A 23,316-nucleotide genomic window follows, 5' to 3' on the forward strand; every position below is an offset into this window, starting at 1 on the left:
CACATTTAAACTCACCTGTAGTGTCCATCAATCACATGACTGTCCATTTTCTGAGTAAACACTGGGGGGGAGAGTCGTTTTTCTTTTGAGTAACTTCCCTAACTCTGGAAACTGCAATCCAGATCTAGCTGAAAGCTGCCCAGTTGGTGGGACTCTGAGCCTACCTTAGTATCTTTTCTTTCCCTCATCTATCATCTCTCTCTCTCTCTCTCTCTCTCTCTCTCTCTCTCTCTCTCCATCCATCCATCATCTATCTATCTTTTTCTTCTTTCTTTTTCTTCTTTCTTTTTCTTCTCTTCTCTTCTCTTCTCTTCTCTTCTCTTCTCTTCTCTTCTCTTCTCTTCTCTTCTCTTCTCGTCTCTTTCTCTGCCTAGATTTGATCTAGAGCTCCCAGATGGAAATAAGCAAGTACGAGGCGTCACTTCGAAGGGAGGGGCCTGTTCAAGGTCTTGGAGCTGCATCATTACAGAGGACACCGGCTTTGGCTTGGGCATCACCATTGCCCATGAGATTGCCCACAGGTGAGTGGGCAAGAAGGACCTGAATGAGCCTTCCGTATCTAGGAAGGACAACTGGCAACCTTCAAGGCCAACTATGACCCTTCCTTTGATTCTGCTTGGATGACAGCTTTGGGATTGACCATGATGGGGAAGGGAACCGCTGCGCAGGAGACCAACACATTATGGGCTCCGAAGGGGGGCACAACAGCCTGGATCTGACCTGGTCGGTCTGCAGCCGAGAGCAGCTCCAGGCATTCGTCAGGTAAAAGGTTCAAGGCTGTGCTTTCTCTCTTCTGCGGATCCTCATCCAATGCAGAGAGAAGATTCAAGATCTTTCCTTAGTCACATTTTGCTTATGTTAAAAATGTTTTGCTCAGAGTTGTTAGATATAAAAAGGAAGGCAGTCACACTCACTAGCGCTGATGACATTAGCTAGTTAGGTAGTGAAACATCTGCAAGAAAACAGCCAAGTTCAGAGACCACCATCTTCCTCCTCCTCCTCCTCCTCCTCCTCCTCCTCTCTGCAAACCCCCTCCCTTCTAGTACTGATGATGCTACCTAGTTGGGTCATGAGACATCTCCAGGAAAACCACCAAGCTCAGAGAGCACTAAGGTCCCCACAGTCCTCCTCCTCCTCCTCCACTCAACAGACCCCACTCCCTTCTAGCACTGATGACGTTACCTAGTTGGGCAATGAAACGTCCGCAGGAAAACAGTCAAGTTCAGGGGCCACCAAGGACCCCACCTGCATTCTTGAGGCAGCCTGTTGCATTCTTTCCAACTAACCCGGCCACCTCGGTTTCTTCTGGTTTGTTACCAGTACAGGCCAAGCAAGCTGCACAGATGATTTGCCTGTGTTAAAGAGCAGTCTGCCGGAAGCAAAGCCTGGCCTGTATTTTGGGGCAGAGGAGCAGTGTAAAATTGCCTTCGGTTCTGGGGCTTCGGCCTGCACTTTCAGCTATGATGTGGTAGGTGAAACTGTTGCTTCTGGGTTAGGTGGAGCTTCCTCACCCTGAAGTCAGAAGAGGCTTTAGAAGTCTGAAAGGGTTCATTCAAACAGCTGGCCTTCCTTCCTTCCTTCCTTCCTTCCTTCCTTCCTTCCTTCCTTCCTTCCTTCCTTCCTTCCTTCCTTCCCTCCCTCCCTCCCTTCCTCCCTTTCTGACTTCAGCATCTTTCAGTCCTTCCTTCCTTCCTTCCTTCCTTCCTTCCTTCCTTCCTTCCTTCCTTCCTTCCTTCCTTCCTTCCTTCCTGATATTTGGCTGAGCCAGTTTTTCTTTTAAAAGAAAGAAAGGGGAGTATAGACTGTACCCTGGTCTCGCTGTTTGTTTTAGCTTTGTGACATTTGTGTGGAGGCGACAGAAATAGACTTTATGAGTCACCAACGTCTTCTTCCCTTCCCTTCCCTTTCCCTAGGACATGTGCCGAGTTCTCTCCTGCCACACCAATTCGGCCGATCAGTCCACCTGCTCTCGGCTCCATGTCCCGCTTCTGGATGGAACCGAATGTGGGGCCAACAAGGTAAAATCGGATTTTCTTGCTGGCGAGAGGGTCACCGCACGACGCTCAGACTCAGGCCCAGCCTGGGCCCAGCAGCTCTGGCTGTCTCTTGCCAGGTGCTCCTGGAAGGAATTTGAAAATGGGAAGCTGGATGGTCATAAACTGTGGTTCCCTCCTGATCCGCTTCTGGGAGAGATAACTGGGCTTATTCTCCCGCAGTGGTGCGCCAAAGGACGCTGCAGTTCTCTAGAAGATCTGTCTCCGGTTAGCACGGTGCATGGACAGTGGTCCAGCTGGAGCTCCTCTCATTCGTGTTCCCGGAGCTGTGGAGGGGGCATCACATCGAGACAGCGACAATGCAACAACCCCAGGTAAAACGAGACCTCCATCTTCCCAATTTGACACATGCCTCTCATCCAGGGCTTAGATGGCACAGATCAAGGGTTAGAGTAGATGCTTGCCCTTCCAGATGTTGTTGACCTACAATTCCCAACCTACCTAGTCTTTGATCCCGTCTGAATGGTCCTCAGAGTCCAGGCCATCCAAATCCCCAGGAGATACAGCTGTTCCAGAGGTCAGGGACACCTGGATCCAGATGTTCCTTTCCTTTTCAGACCTGCTTTTGGTGGGCAGCCGTGCCAAGGGGAAGCCTTGCAAGCCGAGATGTGTAATTGGCAGGTAAGTGGACTTTAGATCGGGATCTTCCTGACCTCTTTCCATCTCTAAAGAAGTGACCGGTTGGGTGTCCGTATGCCTGGATTGCCTTGCAGGATTTCCTGCACGTCAGAATGAGTTTGCAACCTTAGTCTGAAGGAGCGTTAAGGTGGGGAGCAGTGTGCTCCCATTTGCCTTGGGCCATTCGTATCTCGAGGAAGGCTCCAAAACCTGGCTTCTCCTAGACGCAGAATGGGCACGTCCTGGAAAAAGACGGTAGACGCAGCAAAGATTCAGCCTGTCTTTTTATTTGTTCGTCCTCCCCCTGTTTGCACACTCAAGGGAAGTGCAAACTTGCAGTCTGGTGTTCCACCGGGAGATACTTCCACTTGGAAGGGACGGAAAAATCTGCAGGCCTTGTCAGAAGTTCTCGGGGAGGACTAACCCCTCAAAAGCAAAGTCCATCTCTTCCTTGGGGGAGGGAGGGGGGAAGAGCGAGAGAATGTGGCCTTGAGCTTTTGACTCCTCCTTCCCCAAAGCCCTGCCTGAAGACCCAGATGGACTTCATGGATGAACAGTGTTCAGCAACCAATGTGAAGCCCCTCTACCTACCTCGGCAGTTGCCTTCCTTTTACAAGTGGGTTTCAGCAGCCAGCTATGCAAAAGGTATCTTGGTTTGGGGGTGACAAACCAGGGAGGGACTTCTTCCTCCGGGTCAAAAATCACAGCTGGCCTGGAGAAAGCAAAGTGCGTGGGGTGGGGGGAGGTTTTCTCCCTCTTTCAGAGAGCAAGGGCTGTATGGATACTGAGGTTCATGACTATAAGGGGGTGGGGGTGATGGTTAGTACATTGGATGGCTGTGAAAGGGGACTGAATAAATTCATGGAGGACATGAGTCTGCTGAAGGTCTGATGGCTCAATGTTACCACCAGACTGGGTCAGAACATTGTATTAAAGACGTTTTGGGTCTGGTGGAGCAGCGGATGGCTTCCTACTCATTGCATAAAATCCTCCTCCTCCTCCTCCTCCTCCTCCTCCTCCTCCTCCTCCTCCTCCTCCTCCTCCTCCTCCTCCTTCTTCTTTCTTAATAATAATAATAATAAGTTGGAAGGGACCTTGGAGGTCATCTAGTCCAACCCCCTGCTCAGGCAGGAAACCCTATACCATTTCAGACAAATGGCTGTCCAGTCTCTTCTTAAAAACTTCCAGTGCTGGAGCATTCACCACTTCTGGAGGCAGATTGTTCCACTGGTTAATTGTTCTAACTGTCAGGAAGTTTCTCCTTAGTTCTAGGTTGCTTCTCTCCTTGTCTAGTTTCCATCTGTTGCTTCTTGTGCTGCCTTCAGGGGCTTTGGAGAAGAGCTTGACTCCCTCTTCTTTGGGGCAGCCCCTGAGATATTGGAACACTGCTGTCATGTCACCCCTCACCCTTCTCTTCGTTAAACTACACATACCCAATTCCAGCAGCCATTCTTCTTCTTCTCCTTCTCCTTCTCCTCCTCCTCCTCCTCCTCCTCCTCCTCCTCCTCCTCCTCCTCCTCCTCCTCCATTATCTGAGTTCCCCCATTGTCTTCTACCTCCAGGAGATGCTCTGTGCCAATACATGTGCCAGGCAGCTGGGAAGAACTTCATGGTGAGCCGTGGGGACCGATTCATTGATGGGACAAGATGCAAGAAAAGCAGCCCAGCAGACAAGGATACGCTTGCTTTGTGTGTGATGGGCAGCTGCAGGGTAAGGGCGAAGGGCTTCCAAATTCTCTTCTTTCCTTCCTTAAATGTCCAGTCACGGTTAATGCCTCCTTATTAATTCTGCTTCTTCTTCTTACCCCCTTCTCAGATCTTCAAAGGATGGAATTAGAGTGGCTTTTGGAGTAGTAATTTCCCCCCTCCATATCTTGTATATTTTGGAGTGGGGGGACCTTCTTGCCCACCGTTCAAACGTGGACATTTTCTTGGCCCACAATCCTCACGCTTTGGGAATCCTCAGTCTTCCCAAAACTCTTAATGTAGAGTCGAGGTTGAAACAGTTTAATCCTTTGCGAGTGAATCTCCCAGAATTCTCAGCCTTGCGTGGCCCAAAGAATTCTTGGGAGATGCAGCACTTACAGAGGACTCCATAGGCCAGGCAGGCTTCTAGATCCATTGTTCCCAGCAAGATAATTTCAGCTCATTTTTTCCTCTCTTTTTTTCTTCAGACGTTTGGATGTGACGGCCGGATGGATTCCGGAAAAAAAATGGATCCATGTCAAGTATGCGGGGGAGACGGCACATCGTGCATTAATGTGAAGGGCCTTTTCACCGAGGGACAAGCCAGAGGTATCACCCCATTCTATCCTCTCTATTGCCCCTTTTTTGGGTCCCCGAAGCCCATGTCCAGATAATCCTTGATTTACAACCACAGTTGGGTGGTTAATTCAGCCGACCCCAATTTTACAACCTTTTTCTGATGGCTGTTAACTGAATCGCCACGTTACTTGTTACGTGGTCATTAAGGAAATCTGGGCGTTCGCTTTGCCTCTTCGCACCCGGCTGGGAAAGTCCCAAACGGCATTGGGGTGACTACGGAATTCTGCAACTCTCGTAAATACATTTATCAGCTACTAAGCACCCAGATTTCTTTCTCGTGGCCACAGGAATGCTGCAGCGGTTGTAAACGTGAGGACCTGACGTAGAGCTGTGTTTTTTTCAGTGTTGTCATAACTTTGAACGGTTGCTAAACAAATGGTTTCTAAGTTGAGGACATCAGAATAAACCTTGTTGTTGTTAGCTGCGAAGTCGTGTCCGACCCATCGCGACCCCACGGACAACGTTCCTCCGGGCCTTCCTGTCCTCTATCAGATTCTGGAGTCCATTTAAGCTCACGCCTGCTGCTTCAGTGACTCCATCCAGCCACCTCATTCTCTGTTGTCCCCTTCTTCTCTTGCCCTCAATCTTTCCCAGCATTAGGCTCCTCTGCAGCGAGTCCTTCCTTCTCATTAGATGGCCAAAGTATTTGAGTTTTAGCTTCAGCATCTGGCCTTCTAAAGAGCAGTCAGGGTTGATCTCCTCTAGGACTGACCGGTTTGATCGCCTTGCAGTCCAAGGGACTCGCAGGAGTCTTCTCCAGCACTAGAGTTCAAAGGCCTCAATTCTGCGGGATTGGATTGTGAAGGTCCCTCACTCAGCCTTTGGGGTGGCCCAGTGGCCAACTGGATGCTTTGAGGAACCTCAAAGGCTGGGTAGGAGATGTAGAGCCTCCTTCCATTCTCACTTTCTCTACTTCCAAGTTACTCAAGCTCTTCATTGTCCTGGTTGAGGTCTTCACAACAATCTTCTGCCGTATCACCCCTGCCTTCTCTTGCAGAGTACACCACCTTTCTGATGCTGTCTCCTAACATCACCTCAATCCACGTGGTTAACCGGAAACCCCTCTTCACCCACATGGGTGAGTCACCGATGCCCAGAATTGGTTTAACAGGATAAGGGCGCTTGCCTAGAAGGACACCTCCATGGATTGTCCCATGGCAGGACATCGCTTGGAGCCTTTAGAGCAGGGGCGTCCAACCTCGGCGACTTGGAAGACCTGTGGACCTCAACTCCCAGAATTCCCCAGCCAGCCGTGGGACAAATGTCTCTTGTCTCTTGAGTAAAGGAAGAGAATATTCGGGGTTTATTTTTAAAGGATGGGAGGACAAGATTCAAACTGACAGGGCTTGAGTCTGATGTCCCGCTGTAGGAGTTCTTCCCCAAATATCTGTAATAAAGCAGCTTATTTCTCTGAGCTTAGTTGTCCTCCAAAGCACCAGAAAACAACGGATGGCAACTCAGCAAGGAGAGATCCTAAAACCAAACCAGAACTAAGGAGAAATTTCCTGATAAGAGAGAACAGCTAACCAAGGGTGTGGCTTGCCTTCAGAAGTTGTGGCTGCTCCATCCCTGGACGTTATTATATAGGGCTTCCTACTGGAGCTGAGGGTTGGACTAGAAGACCTCCGAGGTCCCTTCCCACTCTGGTTATTCTCTTCATCCTAGCTGTGAAAATTCAAGGACAGTACACAGTGGCTGGGAAAGGGCTGATTTCTTCAAACGTCACCTACCCTTCGATCTTGGAAGACCACCGGTTGGAATACAAGGTCTTTCTCACAGAGGATAATCTGCCTAGCCTGGAGGAGATTCACATGGCTGGGCCAGTCCAGGAAGACGTGGAGATACAGGTAAGATAGTAACGACGCGGCAGCTAAGGAGCTGGGCTCCTGAAGGGAAGGCAAATCAATGGAATCAATAAAACGAACCATCTTGGCAAACGGGATAATGTCGCCGTTGATGGAATCGCAGCTAGTCCTCGACTTACGACTAAAAATTCTGCCGCTAAGCGAGACGGCGAGCGTTGCCCCATTTTAGGACTTCCCTTGCCGCAGCTGTTAAGGGAATCACGGCTTCCCCCTTGACTTCTGCTCGTCAGGTCTCCCCCGGGGCATTCATAAAAATATGAGTCAAAACATCTGGATTTTGATCGTGGGACTACGGTGGGGGTGGGGAATGCTCTAAGTGTGAAAAACTGTGGTAACTCACTTTTTTTTTCCCCCCCCCCAGTGGCGTTCCAACTTCGGACGGCCACTAAACAAAACTGTGGTTGAGGACTTAACTGTACGTTTGGCTCCTATTCCCACGTCTGCTCCCTTTTCCATCCAGGTTTATAGGAAATACGGGAAGGAGTATGGGAGTGCCACCAGCCCCCATATCACCTTCAGCTACTTTAGACCCAGCGAGAAGGAGACCCACAGATGGACGGCCCACTTCAGCCCCTGCTCAGCGACCTGTGGGAGTGGTCAGTTGCTTAACTGTCCTTTTATTACCTTTTCTATCTCTTAACTTTGGCACAGGGCACCTCGAGTATTTGGGGAGTGAGGAAACGTCTCGGGGAACACAGTAAACATTAGTAAACGGGGACCTTGTGTAACCATGTGGGGGAACCCCCTCCCAAACTTTTGGTCTTTTAAGGAGATTTTTTTTTTCTCCTCTCTCTCTCTCTCTCTCTCTCTCTCTGCTATTAATTATTGCAAAGCAGGCAGGTCTTGCTTTGAGGATGATGTGGTGGCTTTAAGAGGCATGTTAAAGAGAGAGAGAGAGAGGCTGCTTTCATGAGTCCGTGTTGTTAAAGATCATTTGAAGTTACGGCGGCACTAAAAAAAAAAAAAGTGACCTACGACCATTTTTCACACTGACGACCGTTGCAGCGTCCCCAGGGTCAGGCGATCAAAATTTGGACGCTTGGCAACTGGCGTGTGCTTAAGACGGCTCCCTTCTTTTCTATCTTTGCCCCGTTTCTTTTCGTAAATTAGATGGCTCAAAAATTAGAATAGAATAGAAGCTGGAAGGGACCTCGGAGGTCTTCTAGTCCAGCCCCCTGCTCGAACAGGAGAACCTACACCATCTCAAGACAGATGACTGTCTAGCAGTCTCTTCTTAAAAATCTCCAGTGATGGAGCGCCCACCATTTCTGGAGGCAAGCTGTTCCACTGGTTGATTGTCCTCACTGTCTGCTTCCCTAAACGTTACTCTGCAGGTACCCTGCAAGTCCGTTACTCCTGCTTTGATCAGTCAACAGGAGAGAAGGTGGATGACCTCTATTGCCTCAAGAGGCCAAAGCCTCCTTCTAGGCAGGAAAGATGCCTTGTGAAACTCTGCCAACCACAGTGAGTAAAAAGCAGCCTTGAACCATTTTCGTTCTGAATCGCCAAGCCAGGTTATTTGGGCCAGTATCCATCCGATCTGTTCTCCTCTCAACTTCTTGTAGCCAGTTTCCGAATTCACCTGTTTTTTGTGGGGTCCTAGGTGCTCAGTGCGTTAGGACGCTGAGCTTGTCGATCAGAAGGTCGGCAGTTTGGCAGGTCGAATCCCGAGTGCCGCGTAACAGAGTGAGCGCCTGTTACTCGTCCCAGCTTCTGCCAACCGAGCAGTTCGAAAGCACGTAAAAACGCAAGTAGAAAAATAGGGACCACTCCGGTGGGAAGGTAACAGCATTCTGTGCGCCTTTGGCGTCTAGTCATGCCGGCCACATGACCACGGAGACGTCCTCGGACAAGCGCTGGCTCTTCGGCTTTGAAACGGAGATGAGCACCAGCCCCTAGAGTCGGAAACGACTAGCACGCATGTGCGGGGGAACCTTTACCTTTACCTTTTACCTTTAGGTGCTCTCTGAGCTGGCTTGATTTTCTTGGAGACATTTCATGACCCAGCTAGGTAACATCATCCATGCTAGTGGCTTGCTCCCTGTTTATGTGCAGTGGCTCTGAGCTTGGTGATTTTCTTGCAGATATTTCAACTAGATGTGACATCTTCAGTGCTCACTTTCTAAGGTGACTCGTAAAGGCCTTTGCACGATGCCAGAATCAGGATAAAAATATTCCCTAAGGGTGATTTAAACCTGTCTCCCTCATCAAATGGGAATGAGATGGATGCCACATCCTCCAGAATTAAAGCAGTGGCCAAGGATTCGTGGCGCCGTAGTTAGGTCTAAGCAAGGAATTAGCTGTAAGGTAGCAGGACTGCCTCACAATTATGCACGGTCCAACAGGGACTTCAACCCCAGGTCTTTCTCACCGAAATACAAGCCTCCACTTCAACGCAATCCTTCTTGTATCTAGTCCTGCCCATGTGCAGAGTCTTCTCCTGAAGATCCCCTTAAGACAGGGAAAAGGATGCCCAATTCTGGACTCCTTCTTTCTTCTCATCCAGTTGGAAGAAATCACAGCTGGGCAGATGTTCTGCCGTTTGTGGCTTGGGAGTGGCTGTCTGGAACATGACCTGTGTCCAGGTTGTTGATGGGCTGGAATCCACCGTGGACGAGAGGCTGTGCCCAGAGGATCAGAAGCCCCCAGCCTTGCAGCCTTGCTCCGTGAACGTCTGCCCGCTGGGATGGAACACCGTACGTATCTCTGGCCAAGGGATAGTCCTTGGCTGATAACCAATTAGTGACAGTGATGGCTTGTTTAGCCACCATGCTAAGACAAGGGTAAGATTGCTAGAGTGCGCTGACTTTACGGACTTGAAGCTCAGTGGAGTTTTAGCCCTGTCTAGTCTACGGAAAACAGATAACCTGGTTAATATTTGCATTGGAGATCATTTGGAAATGTCCAGGCTGAGAAGTTGAAAAGAAAAATTATTTGGGGGATGGGGGGAAAGGCATTTGTAAACCACCACTGTACTGGGGATGAGAAAACAGCATAGTCCTCAAGTTACAACCGGTAAGCAACCCAGTGTAAGTTGAGGACTGTCTTTAATCTCTTGGGTTTCCTTTTGGGGCCTTTCGATGTCAATAAAACCTGTTTCTTTCCACCAATCTCCTTGTGATGCCGTTGTGCTTTATGCTGCCTCCTGAAGCAGGGATTGAAGCCCGATGTTCTGGAAGACCAAGAACGGATCGGAAATCGCTCTGTCTATGTCTGGAGTCCTTTGGCCGGAAAGTGTCCGGTCTCCTGCGGGGGAGGTGAGGATATATATATATATTTTTTTCTGGATTCCTTGACCGTCGATCCGTTTGCTGTATCTGGTTCATCCCTGCTGCTTGCGTATCCTTTCTTGGGATGAGGGGGTCTTTTGCATATGTCCTTCCTGCATTGGTCCCACCGCCCCAAGGGAGAAATTTGAAGAACGTAGCCAGTTGGGTCTCCTGGTTAAAGCACCCAGTTGCTCCTTCCCGCAGGACGGACGTGGCTGAGTTACGTCTGCTTGGTTTTCGACACGAAAGAGGAAGCCGAGGAGAACCGCTGTAACCAGACCCAGAAGCCAGCCAGCCGTCTACAAGTCTGCAACCCGGAGCCATGCCCGCCGAGGTGAGGGCTCTGCGGACTTTCCCCACTTATAAGGACAGTCCTCCAGTTACGACTGTAATGGAACCTGCCTGCCACAGTCGTAAGTTGTGACAGTTGTCAATCAGATCTCCCACGTGATCAACTGGATGTTGCGATTTATTTTTTTTACGGCCAGGGCCGTTAAGTGGAATAATAATTTCGAACACACACACACACACACCGACGTTGCAACGGTCACAATTACGCTATAATTATTTTGTGTAATTGTGACAGTTGCAGCGTCCGTGTGTGATGGTCATCTATGACCTTCCGGGTTGGTTTCCAAAAAGAACATTCCATAAGAAATATAGATTTTCTTAACGACAATGTGATTCAGTTAACCACTGCAAGGGATTCACCGTGGGGGAAAAGTCCGTAAAATCAGGCGCCTCTCAATGAACAACCTCCTCGTTTAGCAACGGAACGTCTAGATCCCCGATCGCCCTAAGTCGGGGACCACCTGTGCTTCATCCTTCCCGGCCTGGACCTCGAGTCTTGGAAAGTGGCCCCTGAACAGCGGCCGAAATGGGAATATTTGGCAACGTGCGTCTCCCTTTCCTCAACCCGCTCCTGTCCTTCTCCTTTCCACTCAGGTGGTTTTACAAGCAAGGTGCGTGTAGTGTTACATGCGGCGAAGGCGTTATGCGCAAGGCCTTGTACTGTGCGCGAAAGACCGAGGAGGAAGAGGAAGACCTATTGCCAGACACGGCCTGTGAGGCCTCCCCGCGCCCCAGAGAACTGGAAGCGTGCCACCTGCAGCCTTGCCCCCCCAGGTGACCGGCTTTGTGCTTGTACGTTGGGAAGCTTGCAAGCCCATCTTCCGTTCTCTTGGCCATCCGAGTGGTGAGAAGGAGCGTGCCCGAAGAATGCGCTACCAGCACAACAACAAAAAAAAAAAAACCATCCGGGCAATTTTGACCCAAGATGGTTTGAATTTTCTTGCATTTTTTTTGCAAGCCCAGCAGTACTTTTTCCTGGATGAAAATTTGCAAGTTGGGGGGGGGAAAGGGTTTAGATAGAGGGTGAATCCAAAGTTATCCGGATTCAGGAATCTGTCTGGTGTTTTGCCCACTTTGTCTGGCACTGGGAAAATCAGATGTCCGCCACGGGGGCCTTTTAGATATGGCAACTTTCATCATTCCGAGGAAGGGAAGGGAGGATTAAGAGAGAGAAAAAATATGGAAGACTGCAAGAGGAAGAGAAAGATGAATCATAGATGGAAGGGGGAAGGAAAGAGAGAGAGAGATGAAGGAAGGAAGGAAAGAAGGATTAAGAGGAAAAATAGAAGACTGCAAGAGGAAGAGAATGATAGAGTGATGGAAGGAGGAAAGGATTAAGAGAAAAAAGACAGAAGCCTGAAAGAGAAAGAGAATAGAGAATTACAGAAGGAAGGGAACGAAGGAAGGATGAAGAGAGAGAATGGAAGGATAGATAATAGACAGACAAGGGCCACTGACTTGCCTGCCCCTGCATCACGGCTATCTTCTCTCCCTACCCACAGCTGGAGAGTGACCGACCGTGGCCCCTGCTCCTCTTCGTGTGGGCTCGGAGTGGCCACCCAATCCGTGGCTTGCGTGCGGCTTTCCGGAGGCCGAGAGGTGGAAGTGGCCGAGGGCCAGTGTCCGGAAGCGGAGAAGCCCCTCTCCGTCGTGCCCTGCCTTCTCCGCGTCTGTCCTTACGAATGGGGCTTCACCAAATGGACGGAGGTAGTAGCCCGTTAACAGGATACAGACAAACAAAGAAGCCGCATTCCAGCTTAATGTGATGGTTTAGTTTAGTCAGAGATAATCCTTGGTTCCTAAAGCGCTGTGACTTACAGACTTCCCCACTGGGATTTATCCTACTTTAGTATATCGAAAGCTAAACAGCTAACCTGGTTAATATTTACATTTTCCAAGCTGAGAAATTTTCTTTTTTTTAAAAACCTATTTGGAAAAAGGCATTAGTAGAGCCAAGAAAACAGCATAGAATTAGTCCTCAACTTATAACGGGTGAGTGACTGGTCGTAAGCTGAGGAATGACAGTGACCTCAAGCTTCTCTCTTTCCAGTGCTCTGTCTCTTGTGGAACCGGCATCCAGAAGCGACAGGATTTCTGCATCAACCCGCAAACCGAAACACGGGTGAACCCTCTCCTGTGCATGCATGTTCCTAAGCCCATGATGGTCAGAACATGCTCCGTCACGCCCTGCTTCGAGGTGACCACGGTGAAGGCAGACCTTCGGCCTGATGTCCCCACGGCCACCCAGCCTCCAGGGGCGGAGCTTCTGACCACCGCCGAGGTTACTCTTCCTCTCAAAGGACCGCAGGACCAGGGCCTGGACCTTCCATGGTCCAAAGGAGAAGATCTTCAGAAGAAAGAAGCCAAGGCTGAACCTTGGGGAGAAACTTCAGAGGAACCCAGTTACGTAGCATTGCCGGTCATTAAGAGGGCTTTAATCAGGGGCAGGATCGGTCCTGGGCAGACAGGACTGGCATTGGTGGAAAGTCCAGCAAAATGCAACCTAGCTCAGCGCCACTGAGGTCAACAAGGAAGGTCCACCACACGTAGAGCTAAGTCAAGTCAGTCCTGATGTGGGATCGTAGTTTGACGAGAGGATGTTAGCGACAGGACAGTTTCAGGAAATCCATGGAAAACCACTGTCTTCTTATTGCCAAGAAGTCAACGTCAACTCAACGGCAAAGTGGTCAAGAGGCAAGCCTCAGCAAGGGAAAAAGAGTCAAGGGGATTTATATGCCCCTTATTTTTTTTTCAGATTTTTAGGGTCACCTAAATCCAAAATGTACAGGTTTGGGGTTTGTTCGTTTTTGGTTTTTTTGCTCCTTTGCAGAAATTTAGCTGCAGATGAGTTGGTGGAGATAAATCAAGATCTCTGCAGAAACTACTAGAATATAAGATGAGGGCAAAGCCCACTCCCTCTAGCACTGATGACGTTACCTAGTCGGGCCACGAAATGTCTGCGAGAAAACCACCCAGCTCAGAGAGCACCCAGGACCCCACACTTCAACCCTTACGTTCCACCCCATGATTCAATTTCCAAGGTGTGTGACTCACCTGTTCCCAATCTCCGTGTCTCCTCCTCCTCCTCCTCTGCCTTCTTTCATCCAGGCATCTGCGGAAGGCAGTGGCTGAGTCCCAGTGGATTGATCAACATGACGGGTGTGCAAGCCAGGATCTGCACGGTCGCCATAGGCCGGCCTTTAGGAGAGACCCTCACAATCCAGGTGTTGCAGAGTTCCTTGAACTGCAGCGCAGGTGAGGATTTTGCAGGCTGGGGCTGATCACCACACAGGAAGCTTCAAATTCGTTTTCTCCACCTCTTTTCTCCTTCGCCTCCCTTGCTGAAGAAAGGACAGGATTCGCACTCAGCTTCCAGGTCTTCCGCTTACCGATTTGCATTTTATTTATTTATACATCAAATTTAGAGCCTGCCCACCTCTCTCCCACAGCCACTCTTGTCTAATCCGGGCCAGCCAATAGGGCCAGGGGTTAGTTGCACACGGGTGTGCATGCGAAGTTGCGGTGCTCAATTTTTTTTTTAACCTACTTTAGTTCCCCATCCTTATTTTTTGTTTTGTTGTTGTTTTGTTTTGATCCAGGAGAAATATTACTGTTTTCAACCCGGACAATGTGGCGGATGGCTTGTAAGAAAGTGAAGCTCTTGATGGTCAACACCCAAACCAACACCCTGATAGTGAGGCAACGTCGGCTGTTGTCGGGCAGTGGCGTTGTGCTGCGCTACACCAGCAGATTGGCAGAGAAGAAACACCACCGAGGTGTGTAATCAGTGCGACGGAAATTGCCTCCCGAGGTTGTGGGCACTCCATCGCTGGAGGTTTTCAAGAAGAGACTGGACATCCGTTTGTCTGGAATGTTGTAGGGTTCCCTGATTGAGCAAGGGGTTGGACTAGAGGACCTCCAAGGTCCCTTCCGACTCTGTTGTTCTGTGTTTTTGTCTCCCTCTGCAGCCTGCGATAGGCAGCTGTTCGGTCCCCAGGGACTCATTTTGAATCCAGGACCGTCAAGGGATGGGGAACAACAAATGGCTTGCAGGATATTTATCGACGTGGCACCCCACCTGCGCATTGCCGTCCATGCGGTATACGTGGAATTCCAAACAGCAGGCAACGAAACACACTCCGGCTATGTCTCGGTAAGCATGGACTGGGGTACGGACACATTAGACCATAGAATCACTAGGCTGGAAAGGAACCTGAAGATCTTCTAGTCCAACCCCTGATCAAGGCCAGAGACTTTATATCATCTCAGACAAATAGTTGTCCAGTCTTTTCTTGAAAACCTACACATAGGTAGATGACAGAAAGATAATGGATGGAGGGATAGCTAGGTAGATAGATGGATGATAGAAATAGATAGATGATAGATAGATAAGATAGAAAGATAGATAGATAGATGGATAGATAGATGATAGATAGATAGATAGATAGATAGATAGATAGGTAGATAGATAGATAGATAGTAGACAATAAATAGATAATAGGTAAGATAGATACATGATAGGTAGGTAGGTAGGTAGATAGAGATAGAGAGATAGATGGTAGATAGACAGATATATATAGAAATAGAGATGATAGATAAGAGAGTGATAAATAGAGATAGAAATAGAGATATATAGATAGATGTCTGTCTGTGTGTGTGTGTGTGTGTGTGTGAGAGAGAGAGAGAGAGAGAGAGAGAGAGATAAAATAGGATCATAGGTCTGGAAGGGACCTTGGAGGTCTTCTAATCCAACCCCCTGCTCATGGCAGGAGACCTTATATCACTCCAGACAAATGGCTGTCCCATCTCGTCTTAAAAATCTTTAAAAAAAAACAAAAACCCACAAACCAGTCAAGTGACTGGGGGACATGCAAATGGCTCTCGAGGTGAACCAGCCGCCAAGTGGTCCAAAACACGATCGCGCGATCGTGTCGTGTATGTGTGCGTGTGGCTGTTGCAATTTCAAAAAAGGGGGGGTGTCAGTAACTATGGGGAAATCCATCGCGACGGTTGTAAGCCGAGAATTACAAAAGAGGTTGTAAGTCCAGGACTTACTGAAAAAGACCGTAAGCCGAGGACTTGCAAAAAGCCGTCGACGGAGGCAGACTGAGCGAGCATCCTTCCCTTTCCCAGATTCGAGATGTCGAATCCTTGAGGACTACCGTCTTCCATGGGAACCGGCTTTTCTACTGGGAATCCATGGGCAGCCGAGCCGAGATCGAATTCAACCAAGCCCTGGCCAATGTCAGCTTCCGGGCGGAGTACTGGTCCACCAAATAGATTGATGTGGAAAAACATCGCAAAGGAGGAAATAACAGAACAGTCGGAAGGGACCTTGGAGGTCTTCTAGTCCAACCCCCTGGTTAAGTTGGGCAGGTTGGCCCAGAAAGTGCCTTCCCATTATACATCTTTTGGGGTTTTTTTTTTGCAAAAAGCAATTTGTCTTCTCTGGGTGTTTCTATCAACCTACACAAAGCTGGACTTGGTGCCTCTGAAAAAGGGAGCTGCCTTTTAATAAAACATCTTGCGTAGTTGGGAGGAAAAACAACAACCCTGCTTCTAAATTCTGTCTAGCTACCATTGGCGAACACAGTTCTCCTGACTTTTATCGTGGTTTAAACTCATCTCATCTCAAAAGGGACAGTTGGTGTTTGCGGGAAACATGTCACTTGGTTTCGTCTCCTCTACTCAGGAATTCCTGTTTGTTTAGGATTTGAGGGATCATGGATACTCGGGACAAGGGGGTAAATAATTGTGTGAATGCAGCTAGTAAGTACCAACGTAAGAGAATATTTGTAGCTCAGAGTTGAACTGTGGGGGTCCTTGCTGCTTTCTCAGCTTGATTTTCAGTGCTAGCACTGAGGATGTTCCCTAGTTGGGTCACAAAATGTCTGCAAGAAAACAACCCAGCTCAGAGAGTACCAAGGACCCTGCAGTCCTCCTCCTCCTCCTCCTCCTCCTCCTCCACCTCCTCACTCCACTTCTTTCTAGCACTGATGACGTTACCTAGTTGGGTCATGAAAATTCTGCCAGAAAACCACCCAGCTCAGGGAGCACCAAGGACCCCACAGTTTATGGGGTGTGTTTTTTACACTCTTCTTATCTTTGGGGCAGGGAGAGTAAAAGAGAGATCTGGAGGTAGCATGAATCAGCTTTCACTAAATCTGTAAGTCGTGAACTGCCAGTGCAAGCGTTTTTTCCTTCCAGAGCTGACTTAATTGAATATTATTATTATTATTATTATTATTATTATTATTATTATTATTATTATTATTATTATTATTATTATTTTAAAGTGGATATATTATTATGGGTCTGTGCAATCAGGTGCCAGGCCAACTAACTTCAGATGGAAAAAGGTGTGGCGTGTGTAGAAAGTCACAAAACAAGCAAGGAAGGGCGAGCTTTTATCGGAGCATCTGTTGGTCCATTTCAGCTGGGATGGGGGCAGCATCGCCTTCTCTGGCCAGGTCACTCTTCACATCTGGGGCTCAGCCCAGTTTTTTCCCTGCCCTCCTTCTGCCGTGGGGAGGGGACCCAGCATGCACTGCAACAGGGAGCCATGTGTGGGGAAGCCTCAGCTGCTGGAAAGGGGGCAGGGCTGCTTGCTGGCTTTCCATTGTCCGCCAGCCAGCCGGTGGGCAGCACCCCTGGCTGGGCACCAGGGATGCACTGAGGACTAGCAGCGTGGCCAGTCCATCTCGCAGGGGGAGGGAGGAGGAGGAAGAGGAGGAGGCAGGATGAATCCCCAGGAGGAGCAGCCCGAAGCTGACGGGGCACCCGCTGCCACCCAGGATGATGGGATGACTTGGTGGTACAGATGGTTGTGCAGGCTGGCTGGCATCTTAGGAGCCATCTGTGAGTATTCTCTCTTGGGACCCCCCCGCAAAAAAACCCCCAAACAGGTCCTGCTGGGACTTTGCTTTGTGTGTGTGTGTTTGTGTAAAACCATCTGTTTTGCACAACCAAACAGCCTGCATTCCTTTGGTCTCCACCTCCTAAACATTGATTTACTTCTTGATGGAAACACCTAAATTGCTGGCTGTGCTTTTCCCAAAGGTGCGTAAACGGCTTGTGAGTTTGTGTGTGTGTGTGTGTATAATGATCTCTTCTGCCCAGCCGAAGGCACGCATCCCTTCCCTCTCCGCCCTTAAATGTTGATTCCCGATTACCTAATGGATGAAAATGCTTTGTGCTTTTGTCAAAAGTTGTGCGAAGGGATGGTGCGAAGGGATGGTGCGTTTGTCTGTGCGCTCGCCAGCACATGGAAGGATCCGTTTTGCACAAATTCAAATCCGTACATTGCTCCCCTGTTTCTCACCCACCCACCCCTAAATATTGATTACCTCTCGATGGAAACGGCAATACTGCTGGCTGTGTTTCAGCCAACATTGTGTGAAGGGTCTCTGTTCCCATCCAAGCATCTCTGGACATTTTGAAACTTGAGTTGTGGGCACTCTTTCCCTTCAAGGCTGCCTCCTCTGCCGTCCCTTCCCTCTGTCTCTCTAGTGCAGGACTACCTGTATTTTGAGGTAGGCTGCCCCTGGCTAAGGAGGTTCCATTGACACTATCAAGACGGTTTTTAATTTGTCTTTCTAACTTGCCAATTCTGACTGCTGTCGACAGTCTCTCCAGCCGCTGAGTTGGAGGACAATGCCCATCGGTCATCTGTTTGGGGATGATGGGAGGGGTCACCCAATGCACCTCGAAGGGGTCACAGGTCGGGACAAAGCCCTTGCCAAACTTTCTGTTGAGCCCTTCCTCTCATTTTCTTCACCACATTCAGCCTATGGAAATGTCAGCGCAGCTAGTCATCGTTTGCATTGTTGATATTTCCTGGAATATGTGACCGGAATCACAATTTAGACCCACAACGTACACAGCTGGACTTTGTCCCCTGCATTCGAGATTGTCCCGTTGTGCAAACCGATTGGGCCCCTCCTCATTTTCAGGTCCAGAGTCCAGTTTGCAAAGAGCAGCTCAAGACACGCCTTGCAAGGTTTGCTTTTCAACTTGGGAGATGTGTAGACTTCCACTCCCAGAATTCCTCAGCCGGCTGGGGAATTCTGGGAGCTGAAGTCCAACATCTCCAAGTTGCCCTGGTTAAAAAACACAGATCTGAATGTTGCTGGAAGTTAAACAGGACAATGCTAAGCTTTTTTCCTACCTGTCTTGAGAGACAGAGGGCCAAAAAAATGTCCAAATTTCATTTTTACCTGTTTTTGGAGACCCCATATGAGCTTTATTTTTTTTAAATTATTATTATTAATAATAATAATTATTATTATTATTATTTTGAAAAGGGAGACATGTTAATTGTCAACTTGGCCACTGTCTCAGCCTGTCTTCTGAGCAAGGCTCAGACGCCTTGAAAAATATCGGGATTAAGTTACTTGGTGAGCTACACTAAAATGGAACGGATGCTCTGTTCAACGGAGAAGATCGTGTTGCAAAGATAATGGAATACAATCATCAGCTGGGTAGCAGCCCTGCCTGGTTACTCTGTCTGTAGGGACAATTTAAAAAAAAGGGACATTTTTTATCAAATGGCAGCCTCTAGTCGAGCAGATCTCACGGGCTAAGTCAGATGGGGTAAGTACTTGGATGGGACACCATCAGGAAATCCCAGCCGTTTGTAGGCAAGATAGGAAAGTTGGTGAAAAAAAACCCCTCAATTAATTTCATGGCATTGTGGGGTCCTTGGTGCTCTTTGAGCTGGGTGGTTTTCTTGCAGACGTTTCATGACCCAACTAGGTAACGTCATCAGTGCTGGGTAATGACCAAGGATGATCATCAATGCACTGATGTTACTTAGTTTGGTAATGAAATGTCTGCAAAAAAAAACCCCCGCCCACGGATTCATTTAACAACCATATTCACTAACTTAAGAACTGCAGTGATTCATTTAAAAACTGCGGCAAGAAAGATTGAAAAAACGGGGCAAAACTCACGGAATAATTATCTTGCTTAGCAGTGGAAATTTTGGGTTGAATTGTGGTCATAAGTGGAGGACTATCTGTAACTCCTATGTGATTTTCCTTGTCCTCAACTTCTTCATTTCTTTTTATTCAGCTTGTGCTTTTGCCGGTCTCTGGATGTGCCTGACTATTTACCCCCTCAACATAGCGGCCGGAATCTGGATGATGTAAGGATAAAATCAATTTTCCAGGTCGAATCTGGGACTGGATTCACCCACTCTTACTGTCTGAATATGTTCTTGTCAATAGCCTCAAAGCAAGGGCTAGGAAAGTTACGCCTATTGGATAAAGATTTCTTTGCGGGGGGTGGGTGGAAATTCAGAATTTTGTTATCCTGTATGCTGTGACCGCAGGGAGAATCTTAATACGTGGAAAACTGGAAAGACACCTCAATTTCTACAACGGAGGAACAGATTGGAAAAATTTTGGAATTGGCGAAGATGGTGAAATTAGCTATTTTAATTAGGGGAAAGAAACGCAGCCAGTTGGTTGGCTATCACTTCTGGATTTCTGCTCGAAAGAAATACAGATGAAAGCTGGGTTTGGATTTTTCAGGATCAAAGACTTTGTTGTTACGGAAGTGGCTAGCGCTTACTATTCTTACCTTCTAAGTCAAAAGTTGAGATTATATAACTTTAAGTATGCAATTTGCAGCACCACCCTCCCCCCCCAAAAAATTGGAAGTCTCCCTGTTTTATTTTTATTTTCCCTTTTTTCCTCAACCGATTTTCCCCGAAGTCTTGATTTTCATTTGTATTTTAGATGGAGATATAGATAGATAGATAGATAGATAAATAGATAGATAGATAGATAGATAGATAGATAGATAGATAGATAGATAGATAGATATAGATATATATCTATATATCTATATATCTATATCTATCTATCTATCTATCTATCTATGTGTGTGTGTGTGTGTGTGTATGTATATGTATATGTATATATATATGTATATGTATATATATGTGTATGTATATATATATGTGTGTGTGTGTGTGTGTATGTATATGTATATATATACACACATACACATACACATCATGCTGGCTAGAATGGGTGGGGTTTTTTTTCCCAAGAGGGAAGATGCGGGAGGTTAGATGAGAATTGCTCTTCACTGAATCCAATTTCTTATTCCTAAGGTTGAACGCCTTCATTCTCATTTTATGTGAAGCTCCGTTCTGTTGCCAGTTCGTCGAATTTGCAAATGTTGTCTCGGCCAGGGTAGACAAGCTTCGCCCGTGGCAGAAGGCAGTTTTCTATTGTGGGTGAGTGTTATCTTTGTGTTATCCTCGGCCTTAGGAAAGAAACTCACTTTTGAAGGTTTAAACTGTACAATGAATGGTTGAGGGAAGAAGGAATGTCTAGTCTAACGAAGAGAAGGACCAAGGGTCAATTGATAGCAGTCTTCCAATATTTGGGGGGCTGCCACAAAGAAGAGGAGGGGGTCAACCCATCCTCCAAAGCACACGAAGGCAGGACAAGAAGCAATGGATGGAAACTAATGCAGGAGAGAAGCAACCTAGAATTAAGGAGGAATTTCCTAACAGTGAGAACAATTAATCAGTGGAGCAGCTTGCCATTAGAAGTTGTGGGTGCTCCATCACTGGAGGCTTTTAAGAAGAGACTGGACAGCCATTCGTCTGGAATGGTATACGGTCGGTCTCTTGCTTGAGCAGGGGGCTGGACTGGAAGACCTCCAAGGTCCCTTCCAGCTGTATTCTATTCTAATCTTTGAGCCACCTATCTGCGTGTAGGTTTTCAAGAAAAGATGGGACAACTATTTGTCTGAGATGACATAAAGTCTCTGGCCTTGAGCAGGGGTTGGACTAGAAGACCTCTAAGGTCCCTTCCTGCCCGGCGTTTCTGTGTTTGTATGACTAGTCTCAGATGACTTGCAATGACCGAGCATTTCAGCCTGGCCATAGTCACGCCTCTTTTGCCCAGAGAAACCTTGAACCGATTCCTGTTATTTCCAAAAAAAAAACACCTTGGGAGAATGGTTTTCCTAACTAGAAGTACCCTTGACGAGTAAAATAATTCCATTTGTTTAGCAAACGTTCAGATTTGGGGATTTGCTGAAGAAGTGCACGATTTGCAAGCGGTTGGCTTAACCACAATAACCAACGTGATCATAGCTCTACTTTTCTGTCTCCCTTTCCTGGCTAAATCGTGGGTTGTTGTTTTGTTTTGTTTTTTCCTCTCCTCCTTTCCAGGATGGCCGTATTCCCGGTTATTCTAAGCCTGACTTTGACCACCTTGCTCGGCAACGCCATCGCCTTTGCCACGGGCGTGCTTTATGGGCTGTCTGCGCTGGGTAAAAAGTAAGAGGTTTTTTTTTCCCCCCTCCCCTCGGGGACATTAAAATGATCAGCGTTTGCAGTGCCGTTGTGACTTCGGTCACCAAATAAGCGGTCATTAAGCCAAAGATTACCTGCCACTTAGAATAGAATAGATCTGGAAGGGACCTGCTCAAGCAGGAGAATATGGCCCCATATTTCTTTTTCCCCCTTCACAAGATCATTACCAATCACAGATGCCGTTAAAGTCTGGAGGCTTCCCCACTCCTGTGAGCATCTGATTGTGTTCTGCATGCACCAGCAGTTGCACGGATTGGTTTCTCGACACCTCCGTTGTGTTTCACAGGGGAGATGCCATTGCGTACGCCAGGATGCAACAAATTCAACAAAAGCCAGCCGGCGGCGATGGGACGACGGGAAACGTGCAGGCGCAGTTGGTGTGACGCTTTCACAACTGGACACTTCAGCAGCGAAGTCCCCCTGGTGTACTTTTGAAATGCTTCCAAAAATAATTCCAGGATTAAGAGACTTTTTTTTAAAAAAAAACAACAACGACGACGCCCTGAATTTCTGCATCACTGTGAATCTTGATATGCTGCAGTTTTTAAGGATTTTTAAAAAGGGCTTTGCTTTCTCTTCCCCGACACCTCCCAGCCCTGCTTAACATCTCAGGTTGAAGTGGAAGCAAGTCAGGCGAAATCAAGAAAAATCTTCCCAGCAAGGGGAATTTTCTTCGGCTCTTTTCCGAAAAGATGGTTTGCATCTCACATTTTGAAGAGCGGGCAGAAGACGTATCTTCCCCTTCCCCTGCTCTTAAAAAGCTCTGCTTCTTTCCCACGTCACAACTCTTGACGACGACACACAACAGACGTGGGCACGTGCGGGGAAAGAATGAAAGAAGGGATGTTTGAATTGGATGGCCAGGAACCGTGCGTTGCGGCGATGTCCAACCTTATTCGGGGTGAGAATCGCAGCACGTCGAACGTCCAAAATTAAAAGTCACGGTAAAAATACTCTGGAGATAAATTAAAAAAAAAAGCTGCTGGTGACTGCATCCCTGCCATTTTGATTTCCAGCATAAATCCCATCTTTAGGAGAGTCGCAGAATCGAGGAAAGGAAGCACGTTTTGAACCCGGAGCCGGAAGGAAAATGAATTTTAGCTTCATTTGCTTTTTTTTTTCCCCTTCCCCCTCTGATAAATGTACACTGGGGATCTCTTTGCGCTCCGACGTTTGAAGTGACTTGGGTGGTCCCTTTTTTATCGATTCTTCAAACTTTTGCAAAGCATTTTTTGGGGGTGGTTCATTTTTGTGGCCGGAGAGCTGCAATTTCATACTGTTAGAAATTAGTCAGGTGTGTGTGCTTGATTGTGAGATGTGTTTTGCCGGGCGGAGAAATAACCGAAGATTCGTTTTCTTTGCCGTGTTTCTTATTTCCTTTTGGCATCTTCCTTATTGGAGGATTTTTTTCAGCAGCCGTTCCCATATTTGGGATTTCCTATCGAAGGCTACTTCCTTCGAAACGCCGAAAAAAAGAGTGAGTTTGTGTGTTTGTT

General features: G+C 47.8%; 2 protein-coding genes across 2 annotated transcripts in view; both read left to right on the top strand.

Moving 5' to 3' along the window:
* The window catches only part of ADAMTS13 (ADAM metallopeptidase with thrombospondin type 1 motif 13), a gene marked incomplete at its 5' end in the record, with an annotated part of 21,938 nt that extends 5,911 nt beyond the window's left edge, over positions 1-16,027 (top strand). Inside the window, 23 exons of the mRNA XM_083374878.1 lie at positions 375-521; positions 628-762; positions 1,321-1,468; positions 1,914-2,018; positions 2,217-2,368; positions 2,612-2,675; positions 3,191-3,317; positions 3,436-3,557; positions 4,210-4,383; positions 4,847-4,967; positions 5,995-6,075; positions 6,663-6,844; positions 7,323-7,458; positions 9,320-9,558; positions 10,017-10,119; positions 10,336-10,465; positions 11,077-11,256; positions 11,985-12,189; positions 12,533-12,889; positions 13,524-13,737; positions 14,082-14,258; positions 14,451-14,635; positions 15,616-16,027. Of these exons, the coding sequence (XP_083231004.1) occupies positions 375-521; positions 628-762; positions 1,321-1,468; positions 1,914-2,018; positions 2,217-2,368; positions 2,612-2,675; positions 3,191-3,317; positions 3,436-3,557; positions 4,210-4,383; positions 4,847-4,967; positions 5,995-6,075; positions 6,663-6,844; positions 7,323-7,458; positions 9,320-9,558; positions 10,017-10,119; positions 10,336-10,465; positions 11,077-11,256; positions 11,985-12,189; positions 12,533-12,889; positions 13,524-13,737; positions 14,082-14,258; positions 14,451-14,635; positions 15,616-15,762 (3,631 nt within the window). The 3' untranslated portion in view covers positions 15,763-16,027. The remainder of the gene's footprint in view (positions 1-374; positions 522-627; positions 763-1,320; positions 1,469-1,913; positions 2,019-2,216; positions 2,369-2,611; positions 2,676-3,190; positions 3,318-3,435; positions 3,558-4,209; positions 4,384-4,846; positions 4,968-5,994; positions 6,076-6,662; positions 6,845-7,322; positions 7,459-9,319; positions 9,559-10,016; positions 10,120-10,335; positions 10,466-11,076; positions 11,257-11,984; positions 12,190-12,532; positions 12,890-13,523; positions 13,738-14,081; positions 14,259-14,450; positions 14,636-15,615) is intronic.
* Positions 16,028-17,222: 1,195 nt separating this feature from the next.
* CACFD1 (calcium channel flower domain containing 1) lies at positions 17,223-22,320 on the top strand (the record flags this gene model as incomplete). Its single annotated transcript, XM_083375219.1, has 5 exons — positions 17,223-17,340; positions 19,555-19,627; positions 20,603-20,728; positions 21,677-21,784; positions 22,107-22,320. 5 exons carry the CDS (start codon positions 17,223-17,225, stop codon positions 22,201-22,203), a joined length of 522 nt encoding a protein of 173 aa, XP_083231345.1. The 3' UTR covers positions 22,204-22,320.
* Positions 22,321-23,316: the final 996 nt, after the last annotated feature.

The sequence above is a fragment of the Vipera ursinii genome (genome assembly GCF_947247035.1).
Source record: "Vipera ursinii genome assembly, chromosome: 16".
NCBI lineage: Eukaryota > Metazoa > Chordata > Lepidosauria > Squamata > Viperidae > Vipera > Vipera ursinii.